General features: G+C 41.7%; 1 protein-coding gene across 2 annotated transcripts in view; it reads right to left on the bottom strand.

The window, feature by feature from the left end:
* Positions 1–362: 362 nt before the first annotated feature.
* LOC124121260 overlaps positions 363–19,547 on the bottom strand; it is a 33,201-nt gene continuing 14,016 nt past the window's right edge. The window contains exons 2-5 of one of the 2 annotated variants that reach the window (XM_046484219.1): positions 11,590–11,695; positions 8,144–8,239; positions 1,188–1,326; positions 363–742 (exon numbers count right to left, since the gene is read on the bottom strand). In XM_046484219.1, coding sequence (XP_046340175.1) covers positions 732–742; positions 1,188–1,326; positions 8,144–8,239; positions 11,590–11,691 — 348 coding nt within the window. In that variant the 5' untranslated portion in view covers positions 11,692–11,695 and the 3' untranslated portion in view covers positions 363–731. Of the gene's footprint in view, positions 743–1,179; positions 1,327–8,143; positions 8,240–11,589; positions 11,696–19,547 lie in introns of those variants that run through there. The other variant, XM_046484220.1, reaches the window with a different exon arrangement.

Here is a 19,547-nt window from a genome sequence, read left to right as displayed (position 1 = left end):
TAGAGGATTTGCATTGTATTACACAATGACGTGTAATATTCAGTTCTGTTCCAGATCTCCATCATTTGTGATGTGGAAAAAAGATATCTCAAAACGGTAATACACCTTCTCATTAATGACTGCGTTAGTGAGTGTGGTTTTACGCCGCTTTAGCAATATTCCTGCAATATCACGGCGGGGAACACCAGAAATGGGCTTCACACATTGTGCCAATGTGCTGAATCGAACCCGGGTTTTCAGCATGACGGACGAACGCTACCCCACCGCCCCTCTCATTAATGAATAACCAAAAGTAGTTGTCGTTATGCGAGTGTGAAACTGCAATGAGAAACTTCACGGTATTTCAGAACATAACACATAAATAGTGACGCAAAACAATGCTTTATTAACAATGACAAACTCTCCATGAGGCGTATTAATACAGAGGCTTAACGAGAGCGACAGGTCAAAGTGGGTCAAGTTCAAGGTCATCGATGTTGTTATGACGTCGGCTGTAACACACTCCGTTCTGGACTTTCCTCTTAAGATGCAGCTGTTTTTGGTAATCCTACTGTTGTAGATAAATATGTATGTGAAATTTCTAATGAATCGATGGGGTTATTGCGGCAGTCCATTTACTTCAGTCAGATGTACTTTCATGACAGTTGGGGAAAGATGGCGAAATATACACACGAGACAAGAAGTGACGTAATAGAGAACTGATATGTCATCAATTTGGTGCAGCCACTACCTCATTTGCGGCCTGAAATGGATACAAATATATATTAGTTATTATCGTTATATAATCATGATTTACTAGTATACTGATGATCGAAATACAAACTGCGTATATGAGAGCGGTGATGAGATGTAACCTGTCCATTTGCATAAGGCTAACTGTGAACAGGTTCCAGGTCAAAACTTTAACGATGCTGGTGTTATAAGAGATATATGCTTTTATGGTATCGCCATAAATATTCGTGATATTTTCGATTACAATGAGGTCACAAATGAGTCCCAAGACCATGTCTACCATGGTCCTTATATATAGGACACGGCTGTCAACAGCCCTACATCGAGCCCAGCCCATCCCAGCCCAGCCCGAGTCCCCAGCCCATCCCAGCCCTTGCCCACACCGCGCCAGCCCGTCCCGACCCACCCCGACCCACCCCAGCCCGCCCCGCCCCACCCCGCCCCGCCCTACTGACCGCTCCTCATGCAGGGGTATGGGATGAAGTGGTTGTGAGACTGCCGCATACAGATGCCCATGTACATCCTCTTCTCCACGGGCTTGCTGCCCTGACCCCCGGCCAGCACACTGGGGTTCAACTTGCCTTCCTGAACCAGCTGCAACACAACCATTCAATACCGTGTCATAACAATATCACTGAATATCACAAGACCCCCCAAAACCACATCATAGTCAATGCCAATGAATGCAACATCAGTCCTTAGTACTTCATCATAGTCAATACCATTCAGTACCCGTCATTTAGCTAGTACCAATCAATACCATGCCATTGGCAATATCACTGAATACCAACACGTAGAAACATGAAATGCCACATCTGTCAATATCACCCCACACCACATCATAGTCATTTAGTACCTTTCATAAAGGTAATACCAATCATGCCACAGCCTAGTACCACTCCATACCACATCATAGTCAGTACTACTCTACAACAATACCATTCAGTACCCGTCATATAGCTTACACCAATCAATACCACAACCTCTAACCACTCCATACCACATCATAGTCAGTACCACTCCATAACATTGTCGAAACAATGGTCAATATCACTGTGCCAGTATCCCCAGTCCAGAGGTAACCGCGTTACAAGTGAAATCATCTAAATTGCCAGCCAAACGAAAGTATACACCCATGTTTCATAGCGCGGCTATATATTGCAACAAACAACACATGATTATTGGATGGTGATGCATGTGATACGGGTGTTACATGCATCCTATCATTGAGTATCTCACAACAGGCGACGTGCACATGACGTCTCAAGGAACATGGGGGTCACAATATTAACTCAAGTTTCCAAGTGTATACTTTCTTTTTCTTGACAGTGTATATTAACAGGTTACGAGATTGGAGGGATGTTATAAGAATTGTTCCAGTAAACATAATTAGGAGAGTAATATAAGTTTTCAAGTTAACAATAATATCCGTTAACATAAAGACTCACACGCAAAGCTGCAGGTAGCACATGTTTTATGAAGCGGCGTTTGAAATGAATTGTTCATAGTAATATCTCGCTAAAAATACGGGCCGAAGGAATTATGTCAGTTTGAAATAAATATGCTACAATTTGAAGGCTGTATGTTGCAATGCCCACCGGCCAAGACGTATTAACTGGAGTCATATGAAAACATCAAGTGCTCCTTAACCTCTCTTGAGTAGTATTTGTCATAATAATTGTACCAGTCATTGAATCAGTCCAACTGTGTTAAAGCAATCAACGTGTATCGCTCCACCGAGAAGTGCAACAGTACCCGTCTGTCTGCAACACTCACATTAAATGAATCGAAAATCAAACAATAATGTATTATTCTGAACCAATTCTGCGCTTTCCTCTTTAACAACTTATTTTATTCCCCTGAAACGAATCAAATGTTTCTTAATTAAATCTAGTCGAGCGATAAGACAAACTCGGCGGCTGTGCAATAGCTTCCGAGAAATGGAACGAGGCACCAACGCCATGCTGCTTTATGACATATTATCACAGAAAATGCCGATGCCATGTCACTGTGCTACGATATTAATTGACATCGCAGGCCGAGACATGCTAACAGGGCACCGGCCGGGACACAATACATTAACGTGATGAAGCCGCATCAAAATTCAGACTTTTTCTCACATAGGAGTAGAATTACTTGCTCGGCGAATTCAGTTAGCTTTCATATTCGACTCGTAATTTCTGCGTGAATAGTTCGGTGTCAATAGTGTAATCAGGTGGCGTGTTCGTCCTGACAACTCAAATAGTTCGGTGTCAATCGTATCATGGGGCGCTGTGTTCAGTGTGACAACTTATCACCAGGTTCTACAGCTCCATTGTGGAAAAGTGATTTGGGACCTGCTGTTGCAGACCTTTGTTGTTTACGTCACGGATTTATGTTTGACGTATGTGACGTGTGCACATAAAGCATATCACGTGACCAATAGTCTCTCTCGTCCCTTGTGTCCCTCGTCATTGATTTATGTTCCTATGTACACTTGTTTGATTACAATGGTGAACAAGACCCCCGTACAGTGTTGACATGGTGCTCATGGGACAGCCATTAACGGCGATAGCTGTATTGAGCGCAGTAGACGACATCAGAATCAGCAGGTTCCGACTGCTCATCGAGTTTATTCCTCGCCATCCAATAATACTTTGCCAGTTAAGAAATTATCGATCGTTTTTTCGGCATGGCCTTTGGAACAGTTCGTGTAGCCTCACAGTGAGATTCTATTGGCGATGCCGTATGATGATATGGGGGAAGCTAGGCCAAAGGAAACGAAAGCATTAACAGAGAACATATGATTTCTTTGTTGTTGGATTATATCTGTGGTCTGATATGACAGGCACCGTTTGATGACGCTACTTCAGTCACTCTCGCTACTGTGGGGGATACCATCATTATTTTATTATGTTATTTGCAAAGCGTATAACTCCCCAACTTGTCGCCAGCGCCACGGGTCATAATGACACGATCCGACACTGAATAAATACTTTCTAAAGCCATAACTGAGGTCTTTATAATATCTCCTCCTAACGGATCACCGCATTGTCATCAACACCCCTGGGACCAATCGACTGAATGTGGTAATTCGATTCCGTGATTCATTATATTTCTTTTCAAATGTTTCTCTTTTCAATGGATCAGTTTCTGTGTTCCACGCCATACATACAGCTTGTTCTCGATCACTGCCGGCCGAGCCCCGGGCATTCCTCAAATAACTGAGGTGAGTACAGTGGACAGAATACAACAGCATGGAAATATAATCTCCTGTATTGTCAGTCAAAATCTGTGTTGTCAGTCGGCATCTGTATTGGCAGTCAACATCGCGTCGCGGCAGAAAGAACATTAGAATGATTCCATTTTTACACCCCCCTCCCATAACAGCAATAAAACATAGCTCTAATTGGATTTGTATAACATCTCTCATTGCCACTTCCCATTTCCTAAAACATTCTTTCGGGATCTATATATTCATCGATTTTAAAAGGAATTCTCTGAAATCAATATCAACTATTTCTCAGCTGAATGCAAACAGATCAAGTTCAATTCCACCTTTACCCTTTTAAATTTACTATATTCACGTGACATCCATCTGAAAACTAAAGATCTTAACAGAAAACCAATCTGTAAAACTTATCGACATTAACTTTGAGATGAGAAGAGATCAGTCACTTCCGGCAGCCATGTCTGCAGTGACTGCTGTGTTAGCCTGTGTTTTGGAGATGTATTCGCTTTAAGCATACAAATTGGTCATTAATTTAAGTAGAAGTCCAGATGGCACTTTCGAAACGTGAATGGATTGAATATAAATTATAAATGTATTGGATAAAATTCCGCGGTTAAGGAGATTAAGCTGAACATTACTCATAGGTCGAACTGTTTTTGAACAATATCAACCGGTTTTAACTTCATAGTCATAACTTAATTATATTATTAATCTATTACAGCCAAATGACTGTGTTTTAAATATTGTTTATGTTTATCCTTTAAGTGAAAGAAAGGAAAGAAAGGATTATGAACACTAAATTGAAAAATTATTTTGTGTGTTGGTAATAACCGACATAAAGAAAAGAAAACCCCATGCTATATATATATATATAACTATTATATATAATTTGGGAGCGTCTTTTTAGATATTTCTACTTTAATATTTTTCACAATATAACTGTTTCAGGCTCTTAAAAAGTGCATCACTTAGAGATTACCGTCACTTGAAATGTATCGTGTAGAAAGTCAGATATCCTATGGTTAATGAGCAGAGGACAGACATTTTCTCATTTCAAAATGGGAGGAGCTCTACTTGGGCTGTCTGACACCCTCTTCAATGTATTCATTTCCAGAAGCTGATCGTGAGATTAGATCGAAGAGAAATCACAGAGAGACACTAAAAACACCACACTGGGATGAAGAAAAAGCCACATGCCATTCAACCAAGTCCGACAAACATTGTGTGATGAATTAAAAGAAAACATGACCTGCAATTAAACGAGTTTACGAGGCGTTTATCTTCAAATTGATACCCAGCGACATGCAGTAACGCAAACACAACTTAAGGTGCTTAAGGAATGGAGAAGTGACAAGTCGGTAAGGTGACAGCCAAAGACGTGAACATGTCTAAAACAGTGACAAGGGATTGTTTGTAGTTGTATCCGACATCGTTTCTGTCTCAGGGGGACTTAAGGAAGCACATTTAGTAGGGGTAAGGCGATTTGTGTCCCATTAAAAGATTGTGAGGCAAAGATGAAACCAGTAGGTGGTGGATGGGAAATTTCAGGTTTCAGAGAACAATGTCAAGTCGTGATGTCGCACGCTGGCTCAGAGGGCTTGTTAAGGCAGTGAAGACTCACAGGTTTCAGAGACCGATGTGAAGTCGTGATGTCGCACTCTGGCTCAGAGGGCTTGTTGAGACTGTGAAATCTCAGGTTTCAGAGACCGATGTCAAGTCGTGATGTCGCACGCTGGCTCAGAGGGCTTGTTGAGACTGTGAAATCTCAGGTTTCAGAGACCGATGTCAAGTCATGATGTCGCATGCCGTCTCAGAGGGGTTGTTGAAAGTCTGAAATCTCAGGTTTCAGAGACCGATGTCAAGTCGTGATGTCGCATGCTGTCTCAGAGGGGTTGTTGAGAGTCTGATATCTCAGGTTTCAGAGACCGATGTCAAGTCGTGATGTCGCATGCCGTCTCAGAGGGGTTGTTGGAGTGATCATGTGTGAATGTTTGTGAATGTATTCAATTAGTACATATTATCAATGCGTGTTCAACATTTATGCAGGTTAATGTGAAAAGTGAATCTATTGTTTTATTCACACGTCTCGCTGACCTAGCTCACCACGGCTGCGTTTCTCAAAACGATTGGTACACTGCGACTCCCGACAGTCTGTGTACAGGGATGTGACGTACGACAGCCGTGGGGCTAGGATCGCTAGTGAAACAGGGTCCATATATTGTAAACTGTAAATTTGTAATTCTGATGTTACTACAAACTTGTACAATCAGCTATTAATGCCGCACTGCCATTAAATATTTCCTCTACAAACATTATGTAGTTAAAAGGGAACCCCATTCGAATTCTGATGTTTTTCTACCGTGCCCATAACTGTCTTCATGCGAACGATTTCTAAATTACGTTCGGAAACATGAACCATCAACAAACACACATTTAGCAGATATCTGATAGTGACTGAGTTCATGTATTTAAAAAGATGAAGCATTATTCTGTTAGATATTAATCGCTGTCCAGAGGATACTTTCAATTGCCAGTTTGTCTTGTGATAAACGACTTAGATTTCATCTTCCTTCTTAGGCTAAGTAGTGTTTAAGACTGATTGATTCACGACAGTTTGATTGTACTAATCCATGCATTAGTGTGTAACATTGTCTTAGCACATGATTATGGTGAAGTCCAAATTACAATCGATGCTACGAATCATCTCATTTTTTGTATTTTCGAAACATAATCTAGCTATGACTATGACTCCTTGTTCCCATGAGAGTATTTGTTGACCCGATTTGAAATGTCTAATTCATCTAATGCACAAAACAAGTCTAAACATAGCCGACATAGGACTCGTGCATCCCGCGCTATGTGTGAATTATTCAAACATGACATCTACTACGCATCACTGATGGATCTCGTATTGTGTGAAAGGACTAGTTGTCTGATGACACACGAAACACGCATGGTTAGGCATCCATCGACCAGGAGCATTCGGGAGCGATTGTAAAACACAGTCACTGAATCCCACAATGGGACATCCATCGACCAGGAGCATTCGGGAGCAATTGTAAAACACAGTCACTGAATCCTACAATGGGACAATAGGCAACAATTGTAGGAGTCAATCTGGAACCGTTTTATCTACAAACATCACTTACTACACGATCCGTCCCGTCACTGTAGAATTCTGTTTAACTGTTGTTACAATGTGGGTTCTGAACCAATATACTAACGAAGACCCTAGGGAGTGGGTGACAGTTGTTTTACGCCGCAGTCCAGTCAGTATTCAAGTCATAACACGGTGGCGGACTTATTATTGGGTCGGATATGGGTGAAACAGTGGTTGACAAAACGAGCACCGAGCCACGCTGTTTGGGCCTGATGACTAGCAATCTGTCAGGGCCCGTTCCACAAAGCGATCTTAGCTCTCCCATTATCGTAAGTCTATGTTAAGGTGTGGGAGTTGCGAACGTCTTAGAGCTAACATCGCTTTGTAAAAAAAGGACGGGTTACAAATTGTGAGCAGTTCCCACTGTAATGGGGTCTCACGAGAGCTGTCTGGTGAACTGTTCTGTCTTGGAGTCCAAGCAGGTGAAGTTATGTCTGAAGATGTTCATATAGATTTGCACTATTTCAATAGTAGTTTTTCGTTTTACGCCGCTTTCAGCAATATGTCAGTCAAATCACGGCGGAGGACATCAATAACGGTCTTCTCAAATTTTGTTGTGAACCGAAACGATTTGTAATGAACGATAAGACGAGCCGATACCTTAACCGCCAGCCGTGTCACTATCCCGAAATCATACATGACCTATCTAGGCTCCAACGCTAACAGACCCGTGAAGATCCGGGGTAGAATAGGTCTTCAGCAACCCATGCTTGTCGTAAAAGGTGACTAACGTGATCGGGATGCATGTCATCGTGTCCCAACTGCGTGGATCGATACTCACTGGATTGTCTGGCCAGACTCAACTATTGACAGACCACCGACATATAACTGGAATATTGCTGAGTGCGGCGTTAAACAACAAACAAACAAAGAAATCCTACGCAAACACTGAGCTTACACCTACCAGTCCTGTACAGGCCTTAGGGAAAGGTTCCTTATTGAAGGATAGTGCACGAACGTCCCAAACACGGCAAAGTAAATACAACTTAAGCAGTCGAATTTATCACTACGATAAACAGTAAAAGATTGTTTCAACTTACCTCTTCCATGGCTATCAATACTGTCTGTTTGACCATCTCAAAGTCCTCTTGGCGTGTGTCCATGTACTTTGGTCGTTTTTCTGCTGCAAGGCTAGCCTGTCAAGATAACAAAGCAAATATTGTATAATTTTTATACTTTAGGATCCATGTAACTGCGGAAGTGCAGCAGACTCTACCACCTCCATCTTTATCTACTGTTGCTGCTCTCTGTGTGACTCTCGATGTAGCTGCTATTTTTGCCACGCTGTGGCGTCTGAAAACTACATCTGTAACCTGCACAACTACTACTACGACCAATCCTACCATAAGGTACACGTATTGCCTAAACAATAATCGCGATAAAATGAAGGGATGTTGGCATGTACAATGTCCCCTGCTGTCGGAGTACCACGCCACGTCATCCGTCTGGTGACACATTGTGTCCACAGGATCCCTAGTTTAGTCGAATAATGAGTTTACTATGACCATTGACGATTCGTCACAACTGATTGTTTACTATGACCATTGACGATTCGTCACAACTGATTGTTTACTATGACCATTGACCATACGTCACAACTGATTGTTTACTATGACCATTGACGATTCGTCACAACTGATTGTTTACTATCACCATTGACGATTCGTCACAACTGATTGTTTACTATCACCATTCATGATTATTATAGTATGAACAGGTGATTGTCGGCTATGACCATTGGCGACTACAAAAAAGTGACTGCCACAAAAAACGCCACTTCGTCACTTACAAAGACAATTGCCGCTTCTCTAAAGGCAAGTGTCTGACAGTTTAGCGTCGCTGTCGATAAATACTATTCATTGCACCCTTCCACACAACATTCAACATCGTTGTTTCACCACAAACCACATGTTACAACGTCAACGATACCTATAGCCACTTCAAGACTATTTACCATTCACGCTGATAACCGTGGGGGATCTCCCGCTCCCCCCCCCCCTATCTCTGACATTCATAACACTCCATCGCACTTTTACGGGAAACCTACCTAAACTATTTGATCATGGGAAAATGTACTTGACATCGCAGCATTTGACTTAATTAGCCACGAAGCAGTTGACGTGTATAAGTGTAGGCAGTAATGCACTTTGTAATCATACATGTTTTACATTTCCGAATTTAGTTGGTAAGAAAATCTTTCTCAGCTGCGGATACAGCAGGCGCTAGATGCAGAAGTTCTGCACGATAGGTTGACTGATCTATAGTGAACAGTGATGAATGATTCCTGTGCGATCCCGCGATCATCCGACAAGCATTGATCACTTTGTTTGAAAATGCATGATGACAGCATACTGGCAATAGTCCCTTGATGAATGAGCTTTTAACAACACTAAAATGAAACGATTTTGAATTTGCAAAAAGAAGTGCTTTTAACTTTGCCAAGGTGTGATGCCAAGAGTCATGAAGATGTTATTGGGATTTGGGAGTAAAACGTCCACGTTTCTTAATGGTGTATTGATCAGTCGATCTTTCAAACTCTTCAAATTTGTGGGGTTTTTTTGGCGTTTGTCACAACTAATCCTTACGACTGATACACCATCACATACGGCCCTGGTGTGATGACTACAGAGGACCACTACAGAGGTTGAGTGAGTGAGTGAGTGAGCTCAACCCCGCATTGAGCAATAGTTCACATATATCACGGCGTGTCAGCTTGATGTGGGAGGAAAGCCTGGTCTGCTGGTCTCAGGCGTTTACCACTTTGGTGAAACCCACAAGCACAGGGCATGGTGCACAATCATAGGTTTCTGGCGTGCCCAAGGGACGTAACTCAGCGCATTGCAGCGCCTTTGCCGACTAGGTTACCCGTGCCCACCTGTACTACTGGAAGCAATGTCGACTACTCGACAGTCGAGGGGGTCTGTCTCGGTGCTGACACTCTGGTTACCCCAGTACTATCATGTTATAAATTATCAAGGTAATTAATTCGACTATGTTTTGCACCTTCAGGTATGACTTTAACATTTATCTAATATAATCGCCAATGCAATTCAAGTCCGCAAATCCAGGATCACGGGAATCGGAACTGACAAACTTATATCAAACGAATTCTTGCAGTGGTACTGGTGACAATTATTTCTCGCGGTGTCAGAATTCTGTTCCACACGAGAACCGCCCGGAGTGTGACACTGACAACTATCGGTGTCTATGACAGCTTTATCTATATTGAATGATTGGTGTGACTCCCCGTGGGACACTGACAACTATCGGTGTCTATGACAGCTTTATCTATATTGAATGATTGGTGTGACTCCCCGTGGGACACTCACCTCGCCCCTGAGGATCAGTTTCTGTGTGCAAGGAAATTGGGAACGGCAGCATAGCATTATGTCTTTACAATAAACCACCACCCAACAAATAATGCATGAGGGCATCAGCTGACAGTAAGATTGTTGCTGCGCATCTCGCTGTAAAGATTCAATTTCCAACGTTTTTGTATGAATTAGGACTGAATTATTCAGTGTTTGCTTTATGTGTTACTGTGTCTAGAGTACCCGTGTGTGCCATGTATTGCTCAGTTGTTCTTATCCTTGATAATAATTGTCAAATGGTCACACCATGGAAATATTTGCATGATCGATGAGTTTATTGATTTCCCCCGATATCGCGAGGATCGGCGCATCATATGCAGGTATACATTACTGCTTTAGTATTCACAAACATTGATTCTTTAACTCTTCACAATGGGTCCTGTCGACTGTTTATGAAAGCTGCATGCGTTAAACTTAATGCTTTACGTGATAAAATGTCGAAAGGGATTGGGGGTTCGCAGCAAGACTAACTGAAAGTTAATCCTTTCAAAATTAATTTTTAAATCCTGTTTCGCAAACTGCGTTGTTGCAGGTGGTCAAAGCAAAACGTAGTCAGTATGAAAATAACGGTTGCAGATCATGAACTTCTTAATGTAATCAGTGTGTGTTAAGGGAAAGAGAGAGAGAGAGAGAGAGAGAGAGAGGGGGGGGGGGGAGAGTGAGAGAGTGAAGACGAAGAAGTGCTAGCCGGATTGGGGGGTGTAGAGAGGGAGGAGAAGGGGGGGGGGGGGGGGGGGAGATAAACATGGCAGTAGCAGCATGGGAGGGAGGGTTGAGGGACATGGAAGTAGCAACATCATGGTATGTAAGCTTGATGTGGGAGGATAGCCCGAAGTGGTGCCGTCCGTAGATTGCTACATGTTGGTGTTGTGAAACCCACAAGGCTGGCTATGCTGCCGACAAACCAAGATCCCTCATCAGGGCGAATCCGGGGTTCGAACCCGCAATTGTCGGTCGCAACTCGCATTGTCACGAATCTGTTAGCCTTGCCTACTGTTGTGAGAAGAATTAGCGGTGATGGGGAGAAAGATGACGAAATTCGTATCCTATTTACGCACAAGTGGGTGTTATTCAACGATCCAGAACATGTTTAAGTTAACAGCTAATTCCCGTACCTCATCCAGTCTGCCTTCATCTGCTGGGAGCCCGCTAGATGTCGCCACTGCCAACAAAGCGAGCAGAAGTGAGCCGAGGACGGTGGTTGTAGTTACATCCATGATTCTGTAAGGTAGAAAGTGGGACATTAGTGTCTGGTGTAGCCGCGCAGCCATTATATACAAAGAAATATATCTATATATACAATCTGAAACTGGATGCTAGTGTCGGCTGGGTGCATGTTCCTGATGCAAGTTTGGCAAAGTGTTACAATCGTAACTTAAAAACGAGGAAAGACATATCCGGTGTGACTGTTCACGGGTAAATAACAGCCAAACACCCCTTTCCATGAGGACAAGTAATCTGTCCCAAAACAAGAGTCTTTTTTCTTTCGACTAAGTCATAAGCATGTGTTTAGGAAACACTGTCAAAAAGTGATGATAGCAGGTGTTCGTGAAAAAGGTGAGCGTTTCATGCCCCACCGCTGACAGTCGTTGCAAACACGTGCAAAGGCAACTCATTAGTTCACCTGAAAAACACGGGAAGATATGGTACAAGTCCAAATTGGGAATTGCATCAGACATCATGTTTGGCACAGATGCTTCCAATTTGGAAATATACACATGTCTACCATACTGCTCTTGAAAGCCTAGCTGAGACATTGCATGTTGTAACTTTAATAAAACAACTTTTGAGCAAGCGTCGTATGAGTCGATTGTACCTCAAAAGTTGAAATGTGTGAAATGTGGACACCAAGGCTGGGGAAGTTGACTCGGGGTGAGGGACGGAGCGGGGCGCAACTGGCGCCTATGGGGGTCCTTACTTCTGCCCTAAATGTCCTATCCCCATATTTCAGTGCAGCACCTCATTTATTATTTTCTCGGCAAACTTCAAATAACATTTACTTTCATGTTGACAATTACCCTGAACCTTTGAAGACAGATGTGTTACTGTAATGATCTCTACGTGCAATGAAATTAAAAAAACCATTTGGATCAAGGAATAAGCTTTTTCTTAACTTTGCCGTAAGGGATAGTGGTGTACGAAGTTGAAAAAAATACATATTTTGTAATAATCAAACTAGGTTCTTTTCTGAAATTGCAAAAACTTTGTGTTTTTGAGAATCCGCATAGTAATAAATTCTCTTTCCCAAATTACGTCCTGAGACTATTATCTCTCTCAATCAAGTTAACACTGCTTAAAGTCAAGTCACGTACTGTCTGGCAATGACTCACAAGCCCCTCTGATATAAGACGGGCAGCAACTTTCACCACATACGCTAACACAGACCTAAACAAGAAATGATCCAGGGACCAAGACATTGAAACCTGTTAACACCATATTCTCTCTTTCCAAAACCTTCTTTCGACAATTACCTGGAATAGCGGTCTTCAGCTGAAGTAGCCCCCGCATGTATCATATATGTCCTTTCGAGAACATGGCTATTTTCAAGGCATATTTCCTCACATCATTCGCGAGATTCAGATATCAGTAGAATACGGAGGCTTGCTCTTGACAATATATGACTAAGGATTCAATTAGATTAAGGCACACGAGTTGATACACATTGATAACAACCAGATGGATTAATCAGGAGATGCCACCCACTGTACGCCCTTCAAGATGAAAGATATTCACCTGGCTCATTAGACCACGAGCCGGTAATAAATCCAGACTTCATTTCCTGCTTCTAACATTTATTTACAAAATTGCAGATTATTATCTTAGGCTCCATGTTCTAATTAAAGCCTTTCACCACTTTTCATTTCCTGTCATTACCGTTCAACCTTTCTGTTACCATCTTTAGGTACAACGAGGATCTTTTGAGAGCGGTCGGCGACATGCACCGCTGCTGACTTATCTGCCCTTTAAGGCCCTCCCTTGAGACTACGGCAGGTCACTCCATCTCGTTGGGCGATCCCCGGTTGGGTTTAAAACATGTATATTTGGATTGCTGGCGTTTCGAACTTAAGCCTGAATTGCTAAAGTATACGACATCACAGGAGTTAGATAGATTGTTCATTAGATTAACTGCGCCGTTGGTGTCCGCACGGACACTTCAATATGTGTTTAATCTGTAATGAGACGGCACTGTGATTGTTAGTCTTGATAGCGCTGGATAATCAGACACTTACTGGTGCTTTGGCCTATGATGTCTGACCGGTTGTCTCCGTCCCTCTCACCGGCCTGACACAAAAAGCCGAGCTTGCTATTTTTCATTGCCTGGTTTACGGATCCGCCGACCCAAAATTTCACAATAGTGAAAACAATATTTTGAGAACTATCCGTAAACCAAATCAGTAAAAGAAACAACCGAACTGTCCTACATTACTGTTGATTATAAGTCCGGTGAATGCGAAGATATTAATTATGCGCACATATAGCTGTGAGGGGTTTTGATATTATAACTAAAGTTAATTGCGATTGGTAAATCCTGAGATCGGGGCGGACAGAAGAACAAGAGCATCTGAAGAGATGGAGTCGTGGGGTAGACCAAAGTGAACAATTCGTTGAACATTCAAAGTTAGTGATGCATTAATTCACATATATATATATATATATATATATATATATATACACACACAATTTATTCATACTTTCTGACGGAAGGTAAGACCACTATATAATATATATGTGAAAATCGATCACTATTTGTGTATACACAGGCTAAAAGCAGATCAGATGTCTTCATAATTAATTCAAAGTCTTAGGTTCTCAAACCAAGCATGTCTAAAATCCATGGGAAAGTATTTCCCGAGTGTATCCGCTGATTGATACACAGTAGTACTTGTTTTATAGTTCCTGTGCATAACATTGCTGTGTTTAGAAACAAACAGTTACATTCAAAGCATGTGAACCGAAGGGGGTTGGTGTAGTGTATATGGCTGTCCAGGTTATATAAAGACCTCCATATTGCGTCATTCCTTGACGATTCTGTTTTAGCTTGCGTCAAACGAGACCTTTATCACCACTGGGTGGTTACCACTGGGTTATCAAGTCCTTCTTCTGAACTCTTGGAAAGTGGAAGACTTTCCTTTGTTTATTCCTGCATGAATGAGGCGTCTTCGAAACTTCGAACGTTGAACCAAGCAGCTTAACTGTATTGTCGCTGGCTTTGTATCTTTGCAGTCATTTACAACACTCATCCACAATAACACAACACAGCCATTCTATTTTCGTCACATATGCATACATTCTTCCCATCTGCAAAATTATATATATTCCAGACGCATCGTTTTCCAAAATATGATTGCATCTAGCTCATGGTAAATTTTGTTTATAGCACTTTTCCAGTTTCAGATTTCTTAATCGTCTTAATTAAGTAAGATGCACGCCAGAACGTCTTTACAGCAAAGCCCTCTTAGAAAGTATTAAGATTTTTTCGATCTTGCTCCCGAGACGAGCATGGCTTGTGTCACTGCGTCGGTCTGTTCATCTGCTTGATCTAATGAAGCATACATGGTGCCCACCACGCTGCCGTAACCCACGTCAGACGGACACAAGTGCTGGCCACAGACCTCGACAGATCTATGGTAAAACAATTACTTTGCTCCAGTGAATTGAGGGATTGTGAGGCGTAGCCTCTTCATACAAACCGGTATCTTATCGTATATAAACTTGTCGTAACTTGACAGGAGGTACAATACCAATTTGAAGCACACACCTCTTTGTCATTGTTGCATTACAGTGACATTGATTGAGTCGCTTGAAATTGAACATTCCATCCGCAATATTTCAGCCATGTAGCGACGATTCCAGTGTCCACCAGAACCACACTTCACGTGCATGAACACTACTTAGATCAAATCCGAATTTTAAATGTATTCAATTTAAATAAAGGCATATTCACTTCGAGAACAAATAATTACCTTAGTCATTTGGTTCCAAAGAGAACTAGTTTGCTTATTGCGGAAATTTAATTGGAGCTTTCTTGCTCAAAATTCAGATCAAGGACATCAAGCATTATCTGAAGTTCGTATTAAGGTATGTATTAAAGATATCGACTTGATTACCTCTCAACTTATTTCATCGAGGTTGCGACATTGTGCTGGAAACATTTAAAGTGAACTCAGCACAGCCTTGGGACAGGAAGGATTTGAAGGATTTAGAATCTGTTTAAGTGAAGTATAACATCATTCCTAATTATATTTTAGTGTATACCGTTTGTGTAGTATGTCATTGTGTCATGTAAGCCCAGTACAGATGGATGTGCAGGGTTTTTTAATGTGTGAAATTATATGCTGATTTTAATCAATATGCTTGTACATAAACAAATGACCCGTGAAGAGCCGGGTTAGAATTGATCTTCGGCAACTATGTTTGTCTTTAGACTACCGAGATCGTGTGGTCAGGTGCGCTCTCTTGCAATTGGTTGATGCATGTCATCGTATCCTAATTGCGTAGATCGATGCTCATGTTGTAACAACTGGATTGTCTGGTTTAGACTCACATAGCTGGAATATTGTTGTGTGAGGCGTTAAACAAACAAACAACATAAATAAATACAGTTTGTATCACGTTTTGCACGTGCGGGCGGTGACAGGCGGTTGCGTTTCATTCGAGCCATTCGTGGTATTTTGCACTGGTTTCCGGTATCCCACTCCAACTTAAGGGACACCGAAACCATATGAACACGAGGTGTCCGCCGTGTGTAGGTCATGTCAACTATTCATGTCTTACAACTACCAATTTTCACAGCCCCCCAAATAAATGACATCGTTTGGGTAGCTAAACCTGTTGTACGGATATGTCACAACAGAAGCGGGAATGACTTCCCAGGTATGTCAAATACAATAAGTTCATCTCTCTCAAAATCACTAGTAATGACTCTTCGTTTTGCGGTAGGGCACTACACAGCGCTGTGGACCTCCATGCGACCGTGTGATACCGTGCTATAACCGTATGTGTTCAGTGGTACATCTGCAACCCAGCTCTAAGTAGTGAGACCCGTGAAGAATCCGGGGTAGATTAGGTCTTCAGCAATCCATACTTGCCGTAAAAGGCGAATATGCTTGTTGTAAAAGGCGACTAACGGTATCGGGTGGTCAGGCTCGCTGACTTGGTTGATACATGTCATCGATCCCAATTGCCTGGATCGATGCTCATGATGTCAATCACTGGATTGTCTGGTCCAGACACGATTATTTTACAGACCGCCATCATATAGCTGGAATATTGCTGAGTGCGGCGTTAAACAACAAACAAACAAATCTAAGTAGTGAGAATGTACACCAAACTCCACATCCCAATTGTGTCATTGCTGGTGTTGGACTCTGAGATCACTCCTGATGGATGGTGGGTAATACCTATCCATCACTGTGTAAAACAACATTGCAGCATCCTATAGACTTGACTACTCCAGAACGCAGGAGTGACAAATGGCCGTTACTTCAGCAGGTATCAACATGCAGTTGAACGCCCACAGAGAACACATTGCACGGGACATGGAATCATGTCCTACGTTGTGTGGGGCCATGTGCATGCTATCCGATATGGGAGTTATAGATTTTTAAACATGTATTCAGTTTATGTGCGACATAATAAATTGTTGATGCCCACGAGAATACCCGTATACTGCTCGCCTCGCTTGCTACAGGGTGAACCGAACAAAGAAAAGATGTATAATGTTACACGTGATTTCTCCATGATCAGCTGTCAATGGCCTGAAGAGATTTGAATGCCACATGGACGCTATAACTTTGACGTTTGGTTGAACACAGATATATTTTATGATCAAGTTCCAGCTGGTAATGTGTTTTTATGAGTTAATGAAGTCGTTTTACTTTTTGATTGCATGATGTTGGATACACTTCACATGTGCTCCACATGCAGGCCTGGGCATGATTCCCCCCCAACACATCCACTAGCTCCCAGCAATATCTGATGACGGGTCTGTATTCTCATTAGCGTGGATAGTCTTCTGCAACTAATGCGTTATTCTTTGGCAGACGATACGGAAGATGAAAGATGATAGCTCGAACTGTGTATTGTATTCATGACCTATCTGAAAGAATTGTGTACCTAATATGGCAACAAGGACCTGGTGATTAACTCTTTATATGACAAGAATCATGTGTACATAGCGGTGTCAGGCAACAAATACTTATATTTTATGGCACCGTTTTGTCGGATAATCATCATAGGTTGTTCACTGTCGTGGACGTTATATCTTTACAGACTTGTTTTGACAGCAAGAACCTTGTATTACATACTTTATTTGACAGCAAGAACCATGTGTTACATACTTTATTTGACAGCAAGAACCATGTGTTACATACTTTATTTGACAGCAAGAACCATGTGTTACATACTTTATTTGACAGCAAGAACCATGTGTTACATACTTTATTTGACAGCAAGAACCATGTGTTACATACTTTATTTGACAGCAAGAACCATGCATTACATACTTTATTTGACAGCCAGAACCATGTGTCACATACTTTATTTGACAGCAAGAACCATGTGTCACATACTTTATTTGACAGCAAGAACCATGTGTCACATACTTTATTTGACAGCAAGAACCATGTGTCACATACTTTATTTGACAGCAAGAACCATGTGTTACATACTTTATTTGACAGCAAGAACCATGTGTTACATACATTATTTGACAGCAAGAACCATGTGTTACATACTTTATTTGACAGCAAGAACCATGGGTTACATACTTTATTTGACAGCAAGAACCATGGGTTACATACTTTATTTGACAGCAAGAACCATGTGTTACAGACTTTATTTGACAGCAAGAACCACCATGTGTTGCACAATCTGAAGTGACACAGACAGATACAGGCTATAAAATCGTGCATACACAGTCAACCCGACTTAACAAGTTTAGCGAAGTAGAGGAGACATCATCTTGACGTCATTGAAAGGCATGGCGTACGTGACATTTGTGACTACTTTAGACATAATATCCTATGCTAATGATCGATGAAAATGTATTTACTTGATTTGGAACTCCTTTTTCACAACAATTCGTCCAATCCAGATTTAGCTTGACCCAACATTTCTATTTCCTGCTGCTATTCTCCATACGACTTGTATATCCAAACCAGTGTCTGCGAATCACGTACGCCACACACGGTAAAGTCAGTCGCCAGTCTCGTGGAGAGTGTTACCTCAAATCCCATTACCGCCCGTCTGTTTACCGAGACCAAGCTGACTCTACATGTTTGCCGTTCTATCCAATATGTCGTGTTTATTGAGAGCATTAACCTATGATGTGATCTAATCATTTATCGTTATCTCCTCTGTGGTGGGTGATTAGTCATGATTAGCACACCAGGAGGATCCTCCGCTAGAATCGTCTTATTGTGTTAAAGTGTTGTAGTTGCGGCCAGCATATCTTTGTACCTCACACTGGTGTAGTGAGTAAGTTTGGTGTAATGCCGATTGAAGGGTATTTTAGTTATAGCACGGCGTACATGACAACCGGAAGTGCTGCAGATCTTGCACGTTCGTCAATTTGGTGAAACCTACGAGCACCGGTATGGTTCTGACAAACCACAAAAAATCATAGCTAATCAAGGAGTCGGACATAAGGTCATAGGTTAATGGCACGTCTTCAGGAAGCGAACGGTGAATTGCGGCGCTTAGACGACTTGTCCACCTGTTCATATCTACAAATTGTAGTTTTTTTTAATTGACAACTCTAATTATCTATGAACTCGCAGGGCCGAAGATTACAACTTACTTTGAGTCTGTTTCAGCAACTGAATTGGAACAAGATCACAATGTCAATGTGACGTCACTTCCGGAAATGCATGAAGAAGAATATTTCAATTGTTCGAGCTAGAAGAATGAGCATAAAAAACAAATATAGTAAGTGGCAGTATATTGAAGGATGGAATTTACCATGTTCAGGGTGGTCCTTTTTAAGTAATTTAAAAGAAATCGTAATATTTTAGTGGACTTAAACGATTAAACCATTTTTGAAGGCGTAACCAACAGTAGATAGCAGGACAAT

Source organism: Haliotis rufescens, unplaced genomic scaffold (genome assembly GCF_023055435.1).
Source record: "Haliotis rufescens isolate VD_foot unplaced genomic scaffold, xgHalRufe1.0.p SCAF_10, whole genome shotgun sequence".
NCBI lineage: Eukaryota > Metazoa > Mollusca > Gastropoda > Lepetellida > Haliotidae > Haliotis > Haliotis rufescens.
The sequence above is the reverse complement of the archived record's forward strand: the minus strand, read 5'-3'. Positions and strand labels throughout refer to the sequence as shown.